The 21,529-nt window shown below is 46.4% G+C and overlaps 1 protein-coding gene across 15 annotated transcripts in view; it reads left to right on the plus strand.

Moving 5' to 3' along the window:
* The window catches only part of Cask (calcium/calmodulin dependent serine protein kinase), a 334,225-nt gene extending 326,039 nt beyond the window's left edge, over positions 1-8,186 (plus strand). For all 15 annotated transcript variants that reach the window (XM_052737240.1, XM_052737152.1, XM_052736894.1 and 12 more), the window contains 2 exons: positions 3,140-3,223; positions 6,806-8,186. In XM_052737240.1, the coding sequence (XP_052593200.1) occupies positions 3,140-3,223; positions 6,806-6,982 (261 nt within the window). In that variant the 3' untranslated portion in view covers positions 6,983-8,186. The remainder of the gene's footprint in view (positions 1-3,139; positions 3,224-6,805) is intronic.
* The last annotated feature ends 13,343 nt before the right edge of the window (positions 8,187-21,529 follow it).

Genomic DNA, 21,529 nt, shown 5'->3' on the forward strand with positions numbered 1-21,529 from the left:
CTCTCTCCCTCCCCTTCTTTCTTTTCTCCCTCCACTCCCTCCTCTCCTTTTCTCCCTCCCTCCCTCCCTCCCTCCCTTCCTTCCCCTCCTCCCTTTCAGAAAGATAGATTTACTTGTGACTATTAACAAATTTGTATCTCACTTTAAATCAGAGGTTTGGAGTTCATCTTTAACTCCGATATTAGCCACCTGAGGGAGGGGACTCCTTATGAGCAGTTCCATTTTCTGTCCCTGAAGTGACTCTGAACTTCAGCCAAGAGCCTGGACCTACAATGGCTCCTGCTTGAAAACCCTAACTAGAGCAGGCTCTGAGGAGAGAGATTGTCAGAAACAAATGAGGAGATGCGTGGTGATGATGCTGAGACTGAATCCCAATGAGACGAGAAAATCGTGCTTGGGATGTGAGGCACAGTGGAATTTTGGAAAATGCGATAATATAGGATAGAAATAGAAAAACGTGAAAAAGACAGGGGAACAAATATGCTAACCACAGGAACTACTGTAGTTATTATGATAAGCATTAAATTTGGTTCTAAACTTTCTGTCAGCTGCAGGGTCGGGGAGGGACCTAGAGCTGATGTTTAGGCACAAGAAACCTCTGAAAATGTGATGAACATGACCTTCCTTGGGGCTTTCATGTAGTTAAGAGTCAGATGGTCCTCCTTATTTACAGCCGTAGACTTAGGGCAGCCCACAGTGCATGTATGACTAGTCCACTGGGAGCTAAACTGCTGCTTTCCAAGGACCGAGTTTGTTTGTGCAGTAGATGATGGCAGACTAGACTCGAAAGCACTCACAGGTTTGGTTGTATAGCAGGGTGGGCGACTAAGAAGAAAAGCGTCTCCCACCTGGGGTACCGTTGTTGTCCTCTGTGAGTCCCATGCAGCATCCCATCCAGGTGTGTGCGCCCCCATCTGGCACTCAGAGGTACCTTGGGGAGAAAAGCAAGTAGGATGTTTCCACATCTTAGTTGACACACAGAGAGAAAGTGTGTGTGTGTGCGTGTGTGTGTGTGTGTGTGTGTGTGTGTGTGTGTGTGTGTCCGTCCAATGGAAATGATGAGAAAGCCGTATAGCCTGTCTGATGTTTTCCCTTGCTGCCGGGGCATAGGAAGGAAGAAACAAAGACCCAAGATAATAGTCACAGAGTGGACATTTGTAAGGGAGGACTTACTTGCACTCTATCTAAGCCGGTTAGGCTTACTTGAATCGTGTGTTCAGTCACAACAGGTGAGCAAAGAAATGGGCAGCTACCTCTATCAAGAGTGAACATGGGCAGGCTTGGAAAGCATTCTTAGCAGGGGACTCGGAACATGTGTCTCGACCAATAAAGAGATTTGGACAGATAAGACAGTGAACCAGGTTCCCCTCACCTACCCAAAGACCGTATGTGACCAAAATCTAGAACTAGTGTGATTGATGGGTGTTTCAGGAATACACAGCAGGGCCTCCGAGCCCAATGGTAAACCTTCCAAAGAAACTGCCAGTGTGGTATCAGCAGCGCGAGAGGATCCGGAGCTCAAGGTCCAGCTCAGCTGATAGAGTGCATGCCGAGCATGCATGAAACCCTAGATTCAACCCTCACCACTGCATACAACTGGGCATGTCTATGGTCCCAGCACTTGGGAGATGGAGGCAGGAGAATTAGAAGTTTGAAGTCATTCTTGCCTATGTGAAATCATGTTTAAAAAAAAAAAAAAAGACTTTCCAGAAACTGGGTTCTGAAGGATTATTCAGCCAAACAGAAAGGACAATGGGAAAGGGTGGGAAGGCCAGGTAGAGGAAGCAGAAAGAGTTGGGCCTTTTCTAGGCCTGAAAGTTGTTCAATAAGCCAAATCCACACAGCGGATGGAGCAGAGCTAGGCAGAAGAAGTTAAACGTGGGACCCAGCCTTTCTGCTAAAGGAGCATGTGTTTTCCCTGCAAGCAGAGGGGGCTGTTGAAGGGTTAGGAGGGGAAGATGGAGTTTGTGTTTCAGAAAGATCATCTAGCAGTGGGTTGGAATATGGATTTCAAAGCCCCAAAACTAGAGGCAGGGAATCAGTGTAAGGACTAGCTCTCTAAATCAGGCTAAGGATGGAGCAGAAGAAATAGGGGAAAGCAAACAGAAGTCAAGATCATTTACGAAACAAATTACATAGGTGACAAAATAGACGTTTGGTTCTCGTGTAAAGAGCAGCAAGCAGTCTGACATGGTGGTGTACACATGTAACCCCAGTCAATGCAGAAGGAGTGCCAGTTTGAGGCCAGCCTGTGCTAAGACCCTGTCTCGGGCACGAAAACTAAAATAGAGACTCCTGATGCCTATGAGTCACTCGCATGTCGGTCATGTGTGGATCAGGTACCTGCGTGTGGTCAGCTCTGTACTGGGATGGGCATTGCTTACCTCTGAGAGTATCATGGCCTCCCAGGGGAGGAACAGAAACAGTGAGCCTTCACAGAGTTGCTGCACACCTCTGTAAACAAGTCACTTGCACAGATTTGCCACATTTTGGAAAGGTACTAAAAGTAACCTCAGAGGGCCATGTCCTCACATGGGTCAAGTTATTGGCCACAACTACACAACTACTTCCTTCTGTGAAAGGACTTCATGATTGCAGCCCTGGGCAAGGGTCTCCCTTTCTCCCATGAGGGCCAAAGGGGGCCTTTTATCAGAAGGCCTGTGTCAATGTGACTACAGCCCCCACAGTGATGGCAGACAGGATTTGCTCTCTTTGGTTAGCAATTGGCGGTTGGATATGTGACAAAGTGAGTTCCCAATCAGTGTGAAGCCAGCCTGCAGATCTAAGTCTCCCTAGAATGCGTTTCCCATCAACTAAAATTTAGGCTTTATCAAATCACCAGGTTTAGATACACATTAACCAACATAGTCAGTGTTAACTATTACAAAGAAAAATCAACTCAGCCAAGTCATGAGATTCATAAGAAACATGTCCACTTTGTCAGCTCTTCTTTTCTGAGCTGTTGTCCACCCTTAGGAGAAAAGCAATCTACATTACTTACAAAGCTGGTACATTTCATTATAACTTGCCCAAACCCTGAGCCAGGGCCGTGGCTTGTCCAGTCGGGTCCCGTTTTGTAGGCTCCTTCGCATGGTATCGTGGTGAGTTCTTCTTCTAAGTGTCTCCCTTGCCCACACAGGCACTGAAGGTCCTGAGAACTGCTGAGTTCGCTCCTTTCGTGGTGTTCATTGCGGCGCCGACTATCACTCCAGGTTTAAATGAGGTAAGGGCGAACTCACCCTGCTCCGGAGAAGCACACCCTGTGCCAGGGAATGTACATGGCTTGTACTGAAGACACCTGAGCAAAGCTCTGCTTTGTCCTTCTACTGGGCACTCTGGTTTCCAAAGCACAAAGGCCTTGTTCGATATTTGCAATTAGACTGCATAAGTAGGGTGTTTCTTCCGAGATCAGAATGTTAGACAAATTGCAGCCTCCTCCCTAGCACAGTCTGAAGCATACCAGCCTGCATTTGCAGCAGGAGGTCTGCCCCAGGAATAGGTGTGGACTAGAGCAGGCAGTAGGACAGCTGCAGCCTTAATCAGTACATCTGCTTCTGAAGTACAAGCGGAAACCCCCTCGCTTCCCAAGGACCGAGGTGTTCCAAGCAGACTCGGCCCTCCAGGACAGCTAATCTACTGCCTCGCTGGCAGGATTGTGTTAAGACAGTGGCAGCCCCTAGAGCCAAGAGGGGCTATAAGGAATCCGTGACTTTGATGGGGCTACCAAACCTAGAAATGAGCTGCCCTGGGCCCGGAGCTTCCTTTCTCAGTTGCCTAGTATGAACATTGTCCTAGGTTCTATCCCCAGCACCACAAAAGGAATCAATTCTGACTGCTTTCAAGCCAATTCAAGTCAGGCTGGCCCAGATCTTACTGAGCCCTCGCAAAGGCTCTCTCTTCCTGGCAAGTAAGGGCAGCAGCATATGCTGACAGTGGAACCACTTCTGCTTCCTGTGGTCCTGAGCTGGGAAGCCCCTCCTATGCAGTTATCCTGAAGAGCATGATTTTGCAGGTTCTAGAAACCATCAGCAGACTCTTGACTATGTCCTGTGAATGCTGACCCATACTCGCAATACGGTTAGATCAAGGCTTGGAGGTTGTGTGTACCTTTAATATTTAGATTGACCTTTTTGCTCATATTTTCCATCTCTGTTCTTTGTCATTTCATTGGCAAAAGGCATATTCCTTTCTAAAATTCTACTTCCCCATGTGTGTTTGAAGCCTCATTGTGGTTAATGTTTTTCCTTGGTTATTGTGTATTTTCTTGAATTATCATCTTTGCTTTGTTTTTGTTTTTGTTTTTTTGCCTGTTCTGCCCTTTTACTAATTTTCCATAGCTGCCAAAATGGTGCAGAAAATTGCCTGTAAGTACCAGCTAGGAGGTGATGGAATACAGCCTGTGTCTTTTAGTAGCTGTAGAATGTAGACATTTTGCTCCCATAAATCCTTGCTTTTGCTCTTAGAATAAAGGCCTCTTGTTTTCACTGAGTTAAGCCTGCTTATATGTGAGGGGACTTTAGCTGCTGCTAAAGAAGGTGACCGAGCCGCACCTTAGAGGATGCAGATACAGGAAAGAGAGCTCTGTCTAGCCATAAATTTCCTGGAATGTTTACATCAGCCCAGCCTTCTGAACAACCCGCAACCTGCTAGCAGTGTCCAGGCCCAGGAACAGAGCACACAGAACCCCATGGCACATAGAGTGACTTCTTAGGAACTGTGCCTCCAGGGACTGGTAGGAAGCACTCCTGGCTCTGGTGAACACATCTTTGCTGAAAAGGGGCTCTATTTCTTGTGAAACTGAGCCACAGTGAAAATACCATGCTTTTCAGCTACAAGCAGAATGTGTGTATTTAGGAGCTCAGAAGGTGACTAGTGACTGAGTCACCACCAGTCATGGGATAGTTAACATGCTGTGTCCTGCTTTGAGATTCCTGTGGAGGATGACTGAGCCAGTAGTAGACTTTGATTGGTCAAAGTACCCAGATGAGGAATATTGAATCCCTGGCTGCTCTGATGTCTGTCTGTCCTGCACAGGGCTAGAATAGAATTTCCTCCCTGCTCATGCCCTTGCCAGAGAGCTGTTCCCTGAGAGAAAAGGAAGAGAGGTCCTTAGCCAGGCTGGGCACCCAGCACTCCTTGGTCCCTGAAGGTATCACAGTTTTGACATTCTCCAGGGATCAGACTCTGTTACCCTGAGCCCCATTTCCTAGTATAATAGACTTAATACTTGTCAAAATCCTAAAGGGACCTCAGTCAAAAGAACACATGTTCTTTCAATAGCATTTATTAAGCATGTACTGTGTGTGTGCCACTCTGCTTGGCTCTAGGGCACAGCAATGGTAGAACATGCAGCATAAGTTTTATGTAATGGCTGAGGAGGGGGTCAGTAATCAAATAAACATGTATACATATATGTATATGGAATAAGGCTCACTTAGGCTACACAGAGACCCTGTCCCTGTCTACTCCCAAGGGCTGAGGGAAGTGTGTGTGTGTGTGTGTGTGTGTGTGTGTGTGTGTGTGTGTGTGTGTGTAAGACTCCAACCAATAGTTTACAACTACCTAGTGTTTGGCAAGTAGAGCAGAAAGCTTATAGTTAATTTTACTCACAAAGTTCAAATTTGAATTCTGCGTAAGAAATTTGACCTGCCGGCAGTGGTGGCACACGCCTTTAATCCCAGCACTCAGGAGGCAGAGGCAGGCGGATCTCTGTGAGTTCAAGACCAGTCTGGTCTACAGAGCTAGTTCCAGGACAGTCAGGACTATGCAAAGAAACCCTGAAAGAGCATTCAAGGTGGCTGTGATGCCATGTGCCTCTAATCCTAGCAGTTGAGAAGCTAAGACAGGAGGATCCCAAGTTCTAGGCCAGCCTGGGCTACATAGTGAGACTCTGCCTCAAAAAGAAAAACAATATTCATGGGACAAGCTGGAGACCTCAAATTCCCTCCTGGTGTTAGCTCAGCCTGGAGAGAGTTCTGATGGTATGAGGCAAGCTGTGTACAGAGGTGTCATCCTTTGGCAAGCCTTCTTAGGGTTCAGGGCTTGGGAGTCGCTTTCTTAAGAGACATGAGTACGAGCAACCAGTGACATTTGCCTGACTGTTTCCAGTACAGACCAATTGGGGGGGCATTCCTCAGTTACTATTGTATTTGGGAAATGGCTTATTCCAGCCATTATTTGTAACATCCAGAAAGCTTTGCCTCTGGCATGGACTGCTGTCAGATGAGGGCTATTATGTGCCATTCCTGGAACACACTAAACCTTTTAAGTAGGAGGGGGAAACTACAACTTAATTTGTTATGCAAAGACAAGGCTTGTTAGCACAAACACACGAGGCTCACATGAACTTTAAGATCCAAGGGAAGGAGCCTAAGAGTTCAATCAGCCACACTAGTAGCTCTGGTCCACCCTGGCTTAGAGGAGTGACGAAAGAAATGTAGTCACTGGAAACCCAGGCTTTGTGTGGCCTCCCCCAGGTGGCTCTGGGGATAGATAGGCCCAGCGAGGCCTGGGTGGGGGCATGAGTTTGCTGGAGTGTCGGTTTGGTCTATTTTTCACAGTGGCCCCTGTTGCATGTCAACCAATCACAGTTGCCAGTGGGAGTTCTGCGACCCTGTCATCACAGGACAGGGACCATCATCTCCTCTGTGACACAGCCATCTTGGCCTTGTGCTCCACCGTTGTTTAGTGTTGACCTGTTCAGACACTAGGAGGAGCTGAAAGGTAAAAAGACTACAACTGATTTCTCTCTCATATTTGCTTTTCCCTTCTCCTATACCTGCCTCCACCATGCCACCCTCTGCAGGATGAATCCCTCCAGCGCCTGCAGAAGGAGTCCGATGTCTTACAGAGAACATATGCACACTACTTCGATCTCACAATTATCAACAATGAAATTGATGAGACAATCAGACATCTGGAGGAAGCTGTCGAGCTCGTGTGCACAGCCCCACAGTGGGTCCCGGTCTCCTGGGTCTATTAGGCTTCTCCCTGGCTATCTGAGTATAAAACTGGGAGCTGCCTCCTACATGGAAAAGCCTCTTTGTTATCGGCCTTGTGTCAGCAGGTCGTGGTCCCTAGAGACTACCTAGTTGTAGTGTGACCTACATTTATAATTATTGTCATGTCCGAATAGATAGGAGGAGAAAAACAATTACACACTAATTTAAAGAGACAGTATCTTTTTTAATCAGTTCTCCTAAACTTTAATAAAATGTATCTTTAAATGTATGTATTATTCAATCCTTTGGAATGTTATATTTTTGGAAATCATAGCTTTTTATTTCCAAGGCCCCTAAAAACTGCACAAAATAGATGCTGCTTTCTATAATCTATTTTAATAATAATAAACAATGATTCTGTTACCTTGACTGGGGGTGGAACACTACATTCTTTTTAGAGTCTGATTTTATGGATTGGAATATCTTTCTTTCCTTTATTTATTTGAAATAATTAGTCTAGTGATTACAAAACAGTCATAAATTTTTAAAGGCCTTTTTTCTCTCTCTTTTTTTTTAAGTCCTTTATGTAACATCGAGATACTGTGATACTGTCTCTTTGAAGCACCCTGTAAACCTTTTAGAGATTTGAAGTTGGGTCTTGACTCTTAATGCATGTGGACAGTCGCGAGCGTTTATGCTGTCGGTGTGTCTGTGTTGGACAAAACAATCTGTAATTACAGCAAAGTACATTCCGTTCACGGGGCACACCCAGGGGATAAGAATAAATTGCTATTATGACTAAGTTGTAAACCTATGCACATCCCTTGCATTTCGGGCAACTTTATAAAACAGAAAAAAAAGAAACTGATTTTTATTAATAATAATCACGTAGTGAAATGTGTTTGTAATTTTGTCTCAATTTAATTTGTTGTAAGGGGGAGGGGGTATTGCTGGTTTCGCCATTTCAGATCTGTGTTGTCTAAGAGTATTAACGTTTTAATTAAGCAAAGAAATGCGGATTTTTAATCTGTATGTAATTGTTTTAAGCACCCACTTAAAGAGAATATACTGTGCAATGAAGAAACCAGTTTAGGCATTTGCTATAAACTGAATTATTCCAAAAGAATAATCTATAACAGCTCTGTAAATTCCTTTAAATTGATAACTAACAGGACAGTCTGACCAATTTTTTTTAAATATACTTCATTGTATGTGTTCAATAATTAAATGCCTTTGGGTCCTTCATTTCATTACAGATTTGTTCGGGTCTCCAAGCTGGTAATCTTTTCAGTTTTAAAATTCGATAGATGCTCACTGACCCATGAAAGGCCCAGGAATGAGTATCAGTTGGCAGGGCAACAAAGCAGCCTGCCAGAGCACAGCTTGGAGCACATCTGACTCGAAGGGCCGCCTGCGGCCTCTCCTTCCTCTTGCTCTATCCCTTGGCACAGGGGAGTCACCTGTCCTTGTTGTTTTAGAAACAGGCACCATCTCATCCCCTGCCATGCTGTCAGTTCACTAGAGGAGGTTCAGGCTGGGATTCTCAGACTCTTTGCCAGAGGTCACTCGAGTGTGCCCCCTTCCTGTGTGCGAGAACAAGGCATTGCCATGACTCTGGTCCTTGGAAACACATCATCACTTTCATTGCTCGTGGGTTAGGTGGCCTCCGTCACTTCGTGCCTTGGCAGGATGTGCAGAACCAGTTCTGGCCTGAGCAGCTCCTCTTGGGCACTGAACAGAGAAGGCATGTTTGCACTCATACTCCTCTTCTATTCTCAACATCCCACCCTCCCCAACTATTATTACATGATATCATTTGGTTTCTGTTTGTAGACGATTCTTTGTCAGTGCCCAGATGGGTCACAACTTACCAACAAGATATTGTGAGAATAACTTGTGTTTGGTCCCACAGTGGGGTGACCAAATACCACACCAGAGACAGGCTCAACAGTGGGCTCTTGCTAGGTGGAGGGAGAAGACTCCAGGAGTTGCTTCGGGCTGTGTAGTACTGACCTCGGTCTAACTGGTTCCCAGGCCAGACACCATTATTGCAGTAGTACTGACCAAAAGCCGCTCTGTTCAACGGCTCGGTACCTGCTCTACCTCTTCCAGTAAAGCACAAAGAAGACCACAACTAACCATGGAAAACAGAGCTGTCCCCTCCCTCTGTCGACTCCCTCATGCTCCCACGTGCTCTTGAGAGCACGTCTCCAGAGATGCTGGGAAGGCCTATCTGTAGCCATCTACCGCATTCCTGCAGGTAGAGTGAGCATCACAAAGTGAGGCCAGCTTAAATGTCTGTGACCCCAGACTGAGAGAAGTGCTCTGGCACTTGGGGGCCTGGGGGGCTTCTCACTGGCCTTCTGGGGACTCCGAGAGAAGAGCACAGGCAGGCATCCTTCCTGCCCTTGTGCAGGTGGGGAAAAGCCCGCACCTAGAATGCAGCGATTTCCCCACAGGTGATCTGTTCTTTGCCACTAATGCACAGCTCTACAGCAGTGTGTTTATGACTTAGAGAGGAAACACTTCTGAAGTCAAAGTACTTGGAGTACAGTAGTACCTGGTGCAAGCAGAGGCTATTGCTAAAAACTTCCTGACTGCCTCCATTTCATCAGCAGACACACACACACACACACACGCACGCACGCACGCACGCACACGCACGCACACGCACGCACGCACACGCACACACACACTTTTAAAGACTAAAGCACACGATCAGAGATCACTCAATCAGTGGCCAGGTGAATCATATGGCAGGTCCTCTCTGCCACCCCATCCCCACTCGCCACAACAGGAGAGGGAGTGTTTGGATCTCCTGTGTTCTTTGTTTGAAAGATGCAGTGGCCTGATTTTCTAGTCACAAGGCAGTAATTATTTCTCACATGCATCGTATTCCTATCTGCACACTGAAAAGGAAAGTGTCACTCAGTTTAATTCATCTGGATGTTTCCCAGTGTCGAGAGAACATCGTAACGTTTTTAGATGCACCCCCGTCAGGTGAGATGGTTTCAGATATCTGCTCAGAAAGGCAAAGAAGTCAGTTGACCTACTTCTTGCTATTTGCATTCAGAAGGCTGAGTCCCAGCTGGTCCTATTGGTGGCAGGAAAAGTGAAGCTGCAGGGTCCCCCACCATGCAGAGAACGGCAGGAAGCAGGCACCTTCCCACTATCCAAGGCCTGGAGCAGGCAGGCCAAGCCATCCTTTAAAGCTACTGTTATCTTCTCAAGCTTTTCATCCCAGAGTTCTCTTGTTTTTCAGTCAGGATTCTCTTCATTAAGGCTACCGGTTTATTCTTCGCCAAAGTTCAGTCAAATTGAGCCACCCTCCAGGAAGCAGGAACTACCCAGAATGGAACCCGCCCCTTAAGGATGAGGCAGCCCAAAGCATTCTCTTGTCTTCACACTGATGGGATGTTCCTTTAGCATCTCAGGTCAGTTTCTTACGCAGGGCAAAATTAAGCTTCGCTTGCCACTAACACTATCGAGAAAACTGCTTGGTTAGTGAGTTCTTAGTAAAAATGTCACCTTAGAAAGAATAGAGGGCACACTGACTAGCATTCCAAAACCAAGTCCCTTGCAGCCTTCGTCACTCCTTGTTTCGGGTCAGCAACCTGGTGGGCAGCTAGTGGTGACTGTCCGAAGTGAGCGCGTGTTCTCAGCCTATTCTAACAAGGGCTGTCTATGGCTAGGCCCACTGAAGCCCCTGTGTGCATCTTCCTTGTTCGCGCCTCTGCTTAGTTCCTTTAGAAAGATGCCTTGCTTCTCAGCCTGGCTTTCAGAAGGGCTGCATGCTCTTCTCGTCACTGCTTTTGTTTGGAGGCACTTGCCCTTTTCTGGCCTCTTTAGACATAGGATCTCCCTCTTTATGTGGCACTTCTGGCCACAGGACCATATTTGTGAGGCCTAGTGTGTAATTGACTGTGCTTGGGCACTGCACACGTCCATTTGCCTTAAACTTGTGGGAAGTCTCAGATTGCCTGGCTTACAGAGTGAAGGTCAGCTATCACATCCATCCAGGAAGTCGGGGAAAAGAGGAAGAGTGTCCCAACCTTCCCATCTACACTTCCTGTTGGTGCCCTTGGCCCACAGCAGCAGCAGTTATGGGGAGAGAGCGGCACCATCCCTGGGGCAGGCATCCCCGAGTCTTAGCTGTTAGAGGGATAGGAGAGAGCATCCTGACGTCCACCACCTGTCACCTGACCCTCCATTAACTCCCTTGAATGAACCTGTGCAAATGGACCAAGCAAAAAAAAAAAAATGGAAGGAGATGTTTGCAGCCACACAGGAGACCTCATTTCTAGCCTCCAAGCACAACTCCAGCTCTGTGTATGGGCAAAAACTCAGCACTTTGCTACTGCTTGGAGTTAAATCCATTCTCTATAGCATGTGAAAGAGTAAGGTCCAGGGGTGAGGCTTTCTGGACCCAAGAGAGAAGCTCAGCAGAGGGACTTGTGCTTGAGAGTAGAAGTAGGCATTCCTCAACAGTGAGTGGCCTTGCCTTTATTTTTCGTTTGGCAGAGACCAAGAATTGGGGGGTAGGGGTTGATTTCCAGTCTTTGATGTCGCCTGGGATGTCCTCTGCAGGCAGGCGGTGCTGGGACCACAGCATCGTGTTTCAGTACAGTGTAGGCGCATTACCATTCAGACTCAGTTCTGGGGTGGTTTTGCTTAAAGCTTTGCCAATGTGTTCTTTCTTTCTGTATGTATTATTGCCTTTTTATAAAAGGTTTTGAAGTATTGTCTCAGTGATAAAAAGAGAGAGATGTTAATGGTTGTTGTATATTTCACCGTATCCGATTGTAAGTATTCGCAGGGTACAGCAAAGCCTTAGCTTGCAAGAGGAGCTGAAGGGGTTGGAAAGGTTCGGATTCTTTGTAAATGTCCTGCTTTTCTTTCTCTCTGTGTGTATCTATTTACATGCCTTAGCACACGCCCTCCCATCCCAATCCCTTTGCCCTGTCGCCTGAACAGCCACAGTGCTGGCGGCACTGCCAGCACAGTACCAGTGGAACCCTCATCAGTTATCTCGTGTGACAGGGGAAGAAGAAACTGCATAGTATTCTTTGTAGACTATACATATCTGTAGGATGCTGTGTAATGGGAAACCATAGACTTGGGCTTTCGTCATTTCAAAGTTGGAGAAATGTATGAATAAAATGTATAAAACATGAAAAGGCAGTTGTCTCCTCAGATTCCAGGCCAAACAGCTTGGAAACAAGCACCATGAAAGGTAGAAGAAGAGGATGGCCAGATTTTAACCCCAGGGCATGGCTAGGCCTTGCAGACCTCCCCTGCGAAGGTCTGTACCAGAGGCGTGGCTTCCTCCCTCTCTGGGAAGAGCATGTCCCAGGCTCCTGATGTCCATCCTGGAAACCTTCCTCTCCAGCCATGGTTATCACAGACTTCAACTTGCTTTTGGATGCACATTTCAAATAACTTCTGAGCTTTAGAAAAAGGGGGGCAAACACAGTTGTGCCATCTGCTGCCAATAGAAGTCTGAATTGATTTTAGTGATGTAGGTGCCATAGCTCAGCAAATGTGCTTGCCTGACATCTGCATCAAAAGGTGGGGGAGGAAGCACTCCAGGCTTGTTGCTTTGCTTGATACCGGGGCTGCTTTGTGGTTGGCTGTGGGGTCTATCTAGAGTCTGGGACATGGCTTCTGCGGTGTCCCTGCTCACGTAGTTGACACACTCCCCACACTTGCGTGTGTTGCATACACCCAGAAAGGAGCCAAGTCCTGCTGCATTTTCCATGCTCACTGGAAGATTCGCAATAACAAACATGAATACAAGTGATCACAAGCCAATGCTGTACTCAAGTCAAACTTCTCACTATGAGAAGAGTGTAGGCATGATGAGGGGGGCGGGGGTGGGGGTGGGGTGCTCAGCTGGTCAGTAAAGTGCGTGCCAGCAGGCGTGAAAAACATAGCTTTGATCCCCAGAACCCATGTAAAAAGCCAGGGATGGTGGCACAGCCTTGCAACCCCAGTGCTGGAGAGACAGACACATAAATCCTGAGGCTCAGCTGACCTCCCAACCTAGCTGAATTGGAGTGCCTCAAGCCTCAGTGAGAGACCCTATCTCAAAAGACAACATGAATAGCTACTAAGGAACCTGAGGTTGACCTTTGGCCTCCGCACATATGTATGTGCACGCGCGCGCGCGCACACACACACACACACACACACACACACACACACACACACACACACACGTGACTATCCTCTAAGCCAAGCAGCTACCATCTTGGGGAGTTCAGTTGTTTCCTCTTGCAAAAGAATCACATTAGCTGGACTTGTTGACTATGAGGGAGCAGGGAGGGTCACAAGACCTCTACTCTACCACCTATTATATGCAACTCTGCCTGAATTACATATGGCCACGGGGAGGAGCTAGACTGTCTATGTAGGCCGGGAAGAGTAGTGAAGGGGGGCTCCATCACTGTAGCTGTGGACCCTCCACACAGCTGCTCACTGCCAGAGCATCTGACTCAATTCTGATGAGCTGCTGGAGGGAAATTCAGAAGAAACAGCCTGCTGAGACTTCACAAGCGGCTTCTGACTGCGAGGCAGCAAACTGAGGTGGAAAGTGGAGAAACAGAGACTGTCCAAGGCAGGTTCACCATGAATTAGCAGCTTTCACAGAATTTCCCCTAGAATGGTCCTGAGTGCCATGAATGTTTACTTTCTCTTGTAGGGTGGTGCTTACAGACATACATGTGACGGTGACAACCCAGCAGACCCAACACCTGGGATCTGTGTGCTTTCTTTAAGATAACATGTATTTCAGTTACAGAACAAAAAAGAAAAAACCCCACCAACTGTGATCACTTTTACAGCTGCCCAAAATAATCATTAACGAAATCTAATGCTGAGTCCTAATTTGAAAAGGATCTAGTCAGAACATAAAGCAAATATGCTTTGCAGCTGAAGAAGAGCTGTTCCGGGGTCTACACAGGCATGAGGACCTCAACCCAGGTCCCCAGCACCCCTGGAACAAACCTGCCACAGCATCACAGCACAGGGCTGGAATGCCGGAACCGGGAAAGTGGGGACACCAGGCCCCCAGAGCACAGTGGCCAACCCATCGAGCATAATAGGTGAGCTCCAGGTTCACTGAGAGACCCAGTCTTAACAAACTAAGGTGAAATGGATTGGAGAAGACTCCTGATGTCAAGCTCTGGCCTCCACACGCACACAAACACACACCTGCACATGAACCCACATGTGCAAGCAGGGAGTGAGGGGAAACATGGAAGATTTCTCCTCCAGGAGCATTTCTGTCTTCCAGAAAAGGTCGCCAAAGGCTAAGGTTAAAACACAAGTAAAGCTGGGCGGTGGTGGCGCACGCCTTTAATCCCAGCACTCGGGAGGCAGAGGCAGGTGAATCTCTGTGAGTTCGAGGCCAGCCTGGTCTCCAAAGTGAGTACCAGGAAAGGCGCAAAGCTACACAGAGAAACCCTGTCTCGAAAAAACCAAAAAAAAAAAAAAAAAAAAAACCACAAGGAAAGCAGCGCTCTCTTCATGCCGGCCCCGGTCCCACCGCCTGGTTCAGATGATCCCAGACTGCCTGTGCCTTGGGTGCCTCCCAGAAGAGGATTTCATTCCTCTTTGAAAGAAAGCCACATCACCCCAGGCTTCAAATAGTTTCTTCAAGTGGTTGGTACAATGTCTGACATACAACCAAAACTAAACTAGCTAGGGGCCAGCAAGACGGCTCAGCAGGTCAAGGTGCTTGCTCTCAAGCCTGACGACCTGAGTTCAATCCCTGGAACTCACATGGTGAAAGGAAAGAACTGACTCCTGAAACTTGTCCTCTGACACGTACTGTGGCATTCACATACCTGAACACATACATACATGCATGCATACATACATATGCATGCACATACGTACACAAAATAAATATTTAAAAACTACTAGAACTGTGAAGCGAAAATGGGAAAGTAGATGACCACATCTGTACACACAAATATCAGTAATGTCTTGTTTGGCTTTTAAATATACATACAATTAAAATACCTTATGAATGAAAAAAAGAAATTAAAATGGAAAGGAGGATGGACATGACTGGTCTCAGATTTTGGCACCAGATGAATGAAAAAGAGAAATAAAAAAGGAAAGGGCCTGACTGGTCCTAGGTATGTTGGAAGAGAAAGTTTATTGTAGATAAAAGGGAGACATAGCCAGAAGTATGGACATCCGGCAGAGTCCAGAGTGAGCATGCCTGGACTGAGCCATGTGAGGAGAGGGGGAGGGGAGAGAGCAGCTGCCAACCAAGAAGGGCAGCCTGGGCCAAGAGACTGGCCAAGAAAGCAGACGAAAGGGCCAGCTAACCAAAATGGTTGGATTATATAGGGAAGGGCAACCCAGCCTCTGGGCTAGAGGAGTTTAGGATAGGGGCAGGGTATGCCAGCCAGGAGGACCCTGTAACAGGTAGGGACTGAAGGATTCTGGGAGAACCTGGTGGCCAGGTCCACTTTAGTATGTTAAATAGGCATTTCAGTCCTTTAGAGAGAGAAATTAATTTAGCCAAAAGTGGGGAGGCAAAATTTCTCCATCTGCCTCTGCTTTGCCCATATAGCAGTGTTACAGTTTATAGAAAAGATGAAGCGAAAAACCAGAAAATATGCAATTTAGATTTAGCTGTGGGCTCCAGTTCCCAGACAGGGAGACAGTCTTTTTCCTGGCACCATAGATCTTAGGATGGGTTATTTTCACTCCAGTATGGTATTTCCTGTAGAGAGATGGAACTGAAAAAAGATAGGTTTTGGAAAACAGACCCTAATTCCTAGGGCCCCATTACATAATCACTAAAAGAAAAACAAGAGATAACTTCCAAGTTAAGTCCAACACACAGAAGCACAGAGGAAGTGCTAATAAACTCAACTACCAAATTAGGATCTTAGAAGTAAGATAGAAGCCAGGCATGCTGGTGCAGCCTGTAATTCCAGCACTGAGGCTGAGGCAGGAGGATTGAGAGTTCAAGGCATAGAGAACTCAAGGCCAGCTGGGCTACATGAGATCCTGTGCCAAAAGCAAATAGAGAATTAGGATGGATTTGTCAAAAATCAAAAAGCCATAGTTAATGCTCAGGCCCCTGTTTCAGTCCCCAACAGCTGGGGCTGGGGGTGGGGACCCGGCTGAAAAGACAAGCCCTAGAATCTTTTAAACCTTCCCACACTGTAAGTAATCTTCCCAAAGTGGAAGCCATGAGCTCTGTTCTCAGTTTCCCCTGCAGCTTCCCTGGGCCTGAGAGCCACAGCTCCTGTGAGCCACGGCTCCTGCGCCTGTGGGACACCTGAACTGGGAAGAAAGAAGCCAGGGAGCTTTATGCTCAAGGTGGCAGTAGAGGCATATAGCTGTAAAGCAGAGGTGCCTGAGGTTCAGACTCTACCTGGCAGCAGTGTCCATGGGGTTTTGCTGCAGGGAGCAGACAAAACCGTTTGAGATGTTCATTTGTTTGCTTGTTTTCCTTCACTATGGAACATCTGGTCTACCTTAGCTTCTTTACGCTCCTCTAATACTTTCCCCCCCATAATGCTGGGGTAGAACCTAGGGCTTTGTGCATACTAGGCACGTAATACGTTTAAATTTCCTCTTTGCAAACTATGGAGAACATTACATAAAACTACAACCAATCAAAATGAGTTGTGGAGCCCAGTCCAAATGGATACATCTTCAAAAGAACTCCTGCACCTAGGGCTCGGGGAACATTGTGGAAGAGGGGGCAGAGAGATTGTAAGAGCCAGACGAGGAGTAGGCGTTTGCTGGAAAGAGTGTCTCCTAATGATGTCAGAAGCTGCACTCAGAAAGTCTCACCAACATGACTGCCCTATTAGGAGCTGAACAAGGATGACACCAATGAGCATGCCAGCCTGGGTGGAGAGAAAGCCCATGAGGCCTCAGCCACGCACCAAGAACTACAGGTAACTGAGGAACGCTCAAAGTGGAAGAAATGGTCTTCCCCAGGGGAGAGCACACCAATCAGTTCTCCATTACCAGATGGTTAGCCCCGAAAACATATATACAAGCAACATTATACAGACTGAGCAGATTATATTTAGGAATGTATGTATGTATGTATATACATATATACAACAAATGAAAAAAGAAGCCACGGGTTTGAAAGACAGGAAGAAGGGGTATATAGGAGGGTTTGGAAGGAGGAAAGGGAAGGGAGAAATGATGTAATTGTAATTGTACTATAATCTCAAAAATAAGAGAAAAATAAATAAATAAACTTGAAATACTTTACAACTTACCCCAGGAAACAGCTCAGTGAGTAAAACACTGACCACACAAGCATGATGACCAGAATTCAGGCCCACAGCACCACATATGAAGCCAGGCATGGTAAAATGCTTCTGGGACCCCACATCAGAAGGAGGCAGAAACAGAGTTTCTGGAGGTGGGCGCTCACTTGCTGACCAGTAGGCAAATTGGCAAGCTCCAGGTTCAGTGAAAGATTCTGTCTCAAAAAAAGAAACAAGTAAAGTGAGTGGAGAGCAATCCAAGAAGATGTCAGACCTCGATCTCTGGCATATGGCCATACACAAGCACATGCAGTGACATACATGTGTACACACATGAACATGTACCTACATATACTCAGGCATACGCAAAAGAAAGTAAGTAAATTAATAACAATAAAAAAGTTGCATGTACACTTACAGCAGATTTTCCAGACCTTGTGTTGTCAGGCATCCATTTTGAATATAGGTTGGATGTTCTCACAGCAACAAAAGGCCTTAGTCACCTTTGATGGCACTTCCAGCTCCAGCTCTTCTCAGTTTCTTCTATTCATTGCGGAGCGGGGGGCAGGGGGGGCAGCGGTTAGGGTGGCATTTGTTGTAAAAGGGAAGACAGAACAGGCTTGGGGTGGAAGCAAGAGAAATATTTTGTTTTGAACTGTTTAATACTGTATCAGTTGCTTTTTTTGTTTTTTTGTTTTTTTTTCATTACTTTGACCAAATACTTGGCAACAGGCAATGTAAGGGAAGAAATGTTTCTTTCGGTTTACAGCTTAAGAAGACGGTAGTCCATCATGGCATGGTGGGGAAGGCATGGGGGCAGGAGTGGCTTGCTGGCACAGCAGGCGTATGAGACAGCTGGCCATACAATTTTGGCAGTGAGAAAGCAGAGAAAAAGAGAGAGGCTATAACTCCCAAGTCTCACCCCAGAGCAGCCCACTTCCTCCAACCAGGCCCCAACTCCTGTAAATTCCATAACCTTCCCAAAAAAGCACCACCAGCAGGGGACCACCTGTTTAAACACATGATTCTGGGGGGATAGTCCCTACCCTTAACAAGAATGACTGTTTCCCCAGCTCACTGAGCTTTGGGGATAAAACATCTGCATGTCCTTCCTACTCAGGGAAATGGAGCTCTACTCCCCACCTTAAATACCAAAGGACGAGAATATTCTTTCCCTCCTCTCTGACAGGTGGAGGTGTGAGCAAGGCCTGATCCACTGGCCACTCCCATTGGAGTCTTTGAATCTTAAAGGGGGGTGGGAATGAGACAGATATAATTCAAATCAGAGATGCAAGTAACCTCCCAAGAATTGTTCTGGGATTCAGTTAAAGCAAAGCGTGAGGACGAAGGAGACAGTTCGGCAAGCACGGCTGCACCGACTGCCAGCCTGTTCTACCTCCAAAGCCACACCGTGGAAGGAGAGAACTGACCGCTGCAAGTTCTTCTCTCTCTCTCTCTCTCTCTCTCTCTCTCTCTCTCTCTCTCTCTCTCTCTCTCACACACACACACACACACACACACACACACGGAAGAAACAAAAATTTGGAGCTGGAGAGATGGCTCAGTAGTTAAGAGCACTTATGTACCTGGGGACCAGAGTTCAGTCCGCAGCACCTACGTAACAAGCCAGGCACCCTGCACACACTTGCAACCCCAGCTCCACTGGGGTCAGAGAGAGGTGCATCACTGGGACTTGCTGGCTTCCAGCCTAGCCAAGGAAATATGAGCCTCAGATTCAGGAGAGACCCAGCTTCAAAGGGATAGACAAAGAGTGGTAGAGGAGGACACCCAATGCCTTGGATTTCTATTGCTGTGAAGATACACTGTGACCACGGCAAGTCTTATAAAGGAAAACATTTAATTCAAACTGGCTTACAGTTTCAGAGGTTTAGTCCATTATCATCATGGCAGGAAACATGGCAACATGCAGGCAGACATGGTACTGGAGGGGTAGCTGAGAGTTCTACAGCTTGATCCAAAAGCAACAGGAAGTGAAGTGTGTTCCACACTGGGCATAGTTTGAGCATAGGAGACCTCAAAGCCCACCCCCACAGTGACATACTTCCTCCAACATGGCCACACCTCTTAATAGTGCCATCCTCTATAGGCCATACGTTCAAACACATGAGTCTATGGGGGCCATACCTATTCAAATCACCACACATATATACAGATATACAGGAACCTTAATATTTATTTTTCAAGACATGGTTTCTCTGTGTAGCCCTGGCTTTCCTAGTCATGTAAGTAACCCTTCATCTATGCTCCTGTAACTCCAATGAACTCACTGGTTCACTAAGCCAGACTTGATGGAATTATTCCTTTGGTCTATCATCAATTCTCTATCTGGAGTGAATAGATGTTTGCTCACAACTCCCCAAGAAAAGTCACATGACAAAGAGAAGTTGCAAGTATTTCCCCCAAATTCAGGCTTTCTTATGTCAGTGAAATTGATGCCAAAATACACGGCAAAGTACTTGACACTCAAACATCCAGGAGATAGCCCAAGTCACAATTGAAGAATGAAGTGGCGGCAGTGATGATCACAAGACCCTGATTCTCAAACTCTGAGAGGCCCTTAGAAAAACCAAGGAAGCCCCAGACCCTTTATCTCTGCAAAAAATCAAAACTAAAGGGAAAAGGTATACTAGCATTATTCTGTACCAAAACACAGAAAAAAAATTTCATTCCATACTTCTATGTGTTACAGTGTGGTTGCCATTGGGACATGTTTGGTTGGTTGGTTTTGTTCTTTCTTTTTCTAACATTTTTAAGAGTATCAAACATGAGTCCATTGTATCACATCATTTCCCTCTCCTTCTCTCTCCAACTCCTCCCATGACACCCCTACTCCCTCTCAAATTAATTACCTCTTCTTAGTTATTGCTGTCATATATATGTATAAATAAACACAACCTACTGGATCCATTTAGTACTGCTCATATGTAAATGTGTTTAGGACTGACCCCTTGGGATTGGATAACCTAAAAGGGGGTTCACCCCTGCAGAAGATTGATTTTCCCTCTCTTAGAAGTCATTAATTAATTGCCTGTAGCTCTTCATCTAGGAGTGGGGTCCTGTGAGATGTCCCCTATCCATGTTGGGATGTCAAGTGATGTTGTCATTGTACAGGTCTTGTTTAGACAACCATATTGTGAAGATCTGATGATAGGCACAGCTTCCCTGTCATATATAGGAGACACTGTCAAGTAGCAGACATCCTGATCCCCTGGCTCTTACGGTCTTTCCACCCCCTCTTTGGTGATGTTCCCTGAGCCATAGATGGAGAGTTTGTGTTGAGGATGGACACCCCATGGTCTGTTATTCTCTACACTCTGACCAGTTATAGGTTTCAGTGATAGTCTCTATCTGCTACAAAAAGAAGTTTCTTGAAGGTAAGACCCTATTGCTGAAGACACCACACACTTTGGAAACAGGGCTTGGAGGAATTGAGCTGGAAGTAACCTAGAAACCTCCCTAAGGACTAGCTCTCACAGGCTTGGAAGGTGCAATGGAAGGTGCCAAGGGAGAAAAGCAATTAAAAGTCCTACCCATCTGTAAAGCCTATGAAGCACAGCCATAACCAGCACAGCACAAGGTATACCCTAGAGCGCAACAGTGACACTTCCATCTTGAGGGCAACCAATAGCCATTTAATTGGACTTATGAGGGAACTCATGCCTGGTACTGGAAACCTGAACTGTGACTGATGAGGTAGGGACCCTAGAGAACATACTCCTGCCACTTTCCAAAACAGTGGAATCCCAACTGCATTCTGAAGACTTATGCCCACAGATAAGTATAGCTCTCACCCTCACCAAAGAAGCTTTTGTTACTCTCTTCTTTTAAAGATTTTTTTTGCAGGGCAGTGGTGGCACATGCCTTTAATCTCAGCATTAAAGGGAGCAAGTAATCAATCCCAGAATTAATTAGGAGTCAGATGCAGGCAGTTCTCTGAGTTCAAGGACAGACTGGTCTATAGAGTGAGAACTAGGATCTCCAAGGATACATGAAGAAACCCTGTCTTGAAAAAAAATTCTTTTATTGTTTTTATTTATGTGTGTGTGCACATGCACACACATGTGTATGTCCACATGTGTACAGGCATTCATAGAGACCAGAAGAGAATGTTGGATCCTCTAGAACTGGAGTTACAGTTGTAAGCTGTTGTAAGCTGCCCAACGTGGCTACTGGGAAACAAACCCAGTACTCAGTTGGAAGCTCTGCCTTGGCCCCACTCCTCCTCTCCAAACCTTGCCCCATCCAAAAGACTGCCAAAAGCCCAGGCTCCTCCCCTGAAGCTCAAGACCTCACCTACAGGGTATTTAA

The sequence above is a fragment of the Peromyscus californicus genome, unplaced genomic scaffold (genome assembly GCF_007827085.1).
Source record: "Peromyscus californicus insignis strain IS unplaced genomic scaffold, ASM782708v3 Scaffold_10__1_contigs__length_136768540, whole genome shotgun sequence".
Classification (NCBI taxonomy): domain Eukaryota; kingdom Metazoa; phylum Chordata; class Mammalia; order Rodentia; family Cricetidae; genus Peromyscus; species Peromyscus californicus.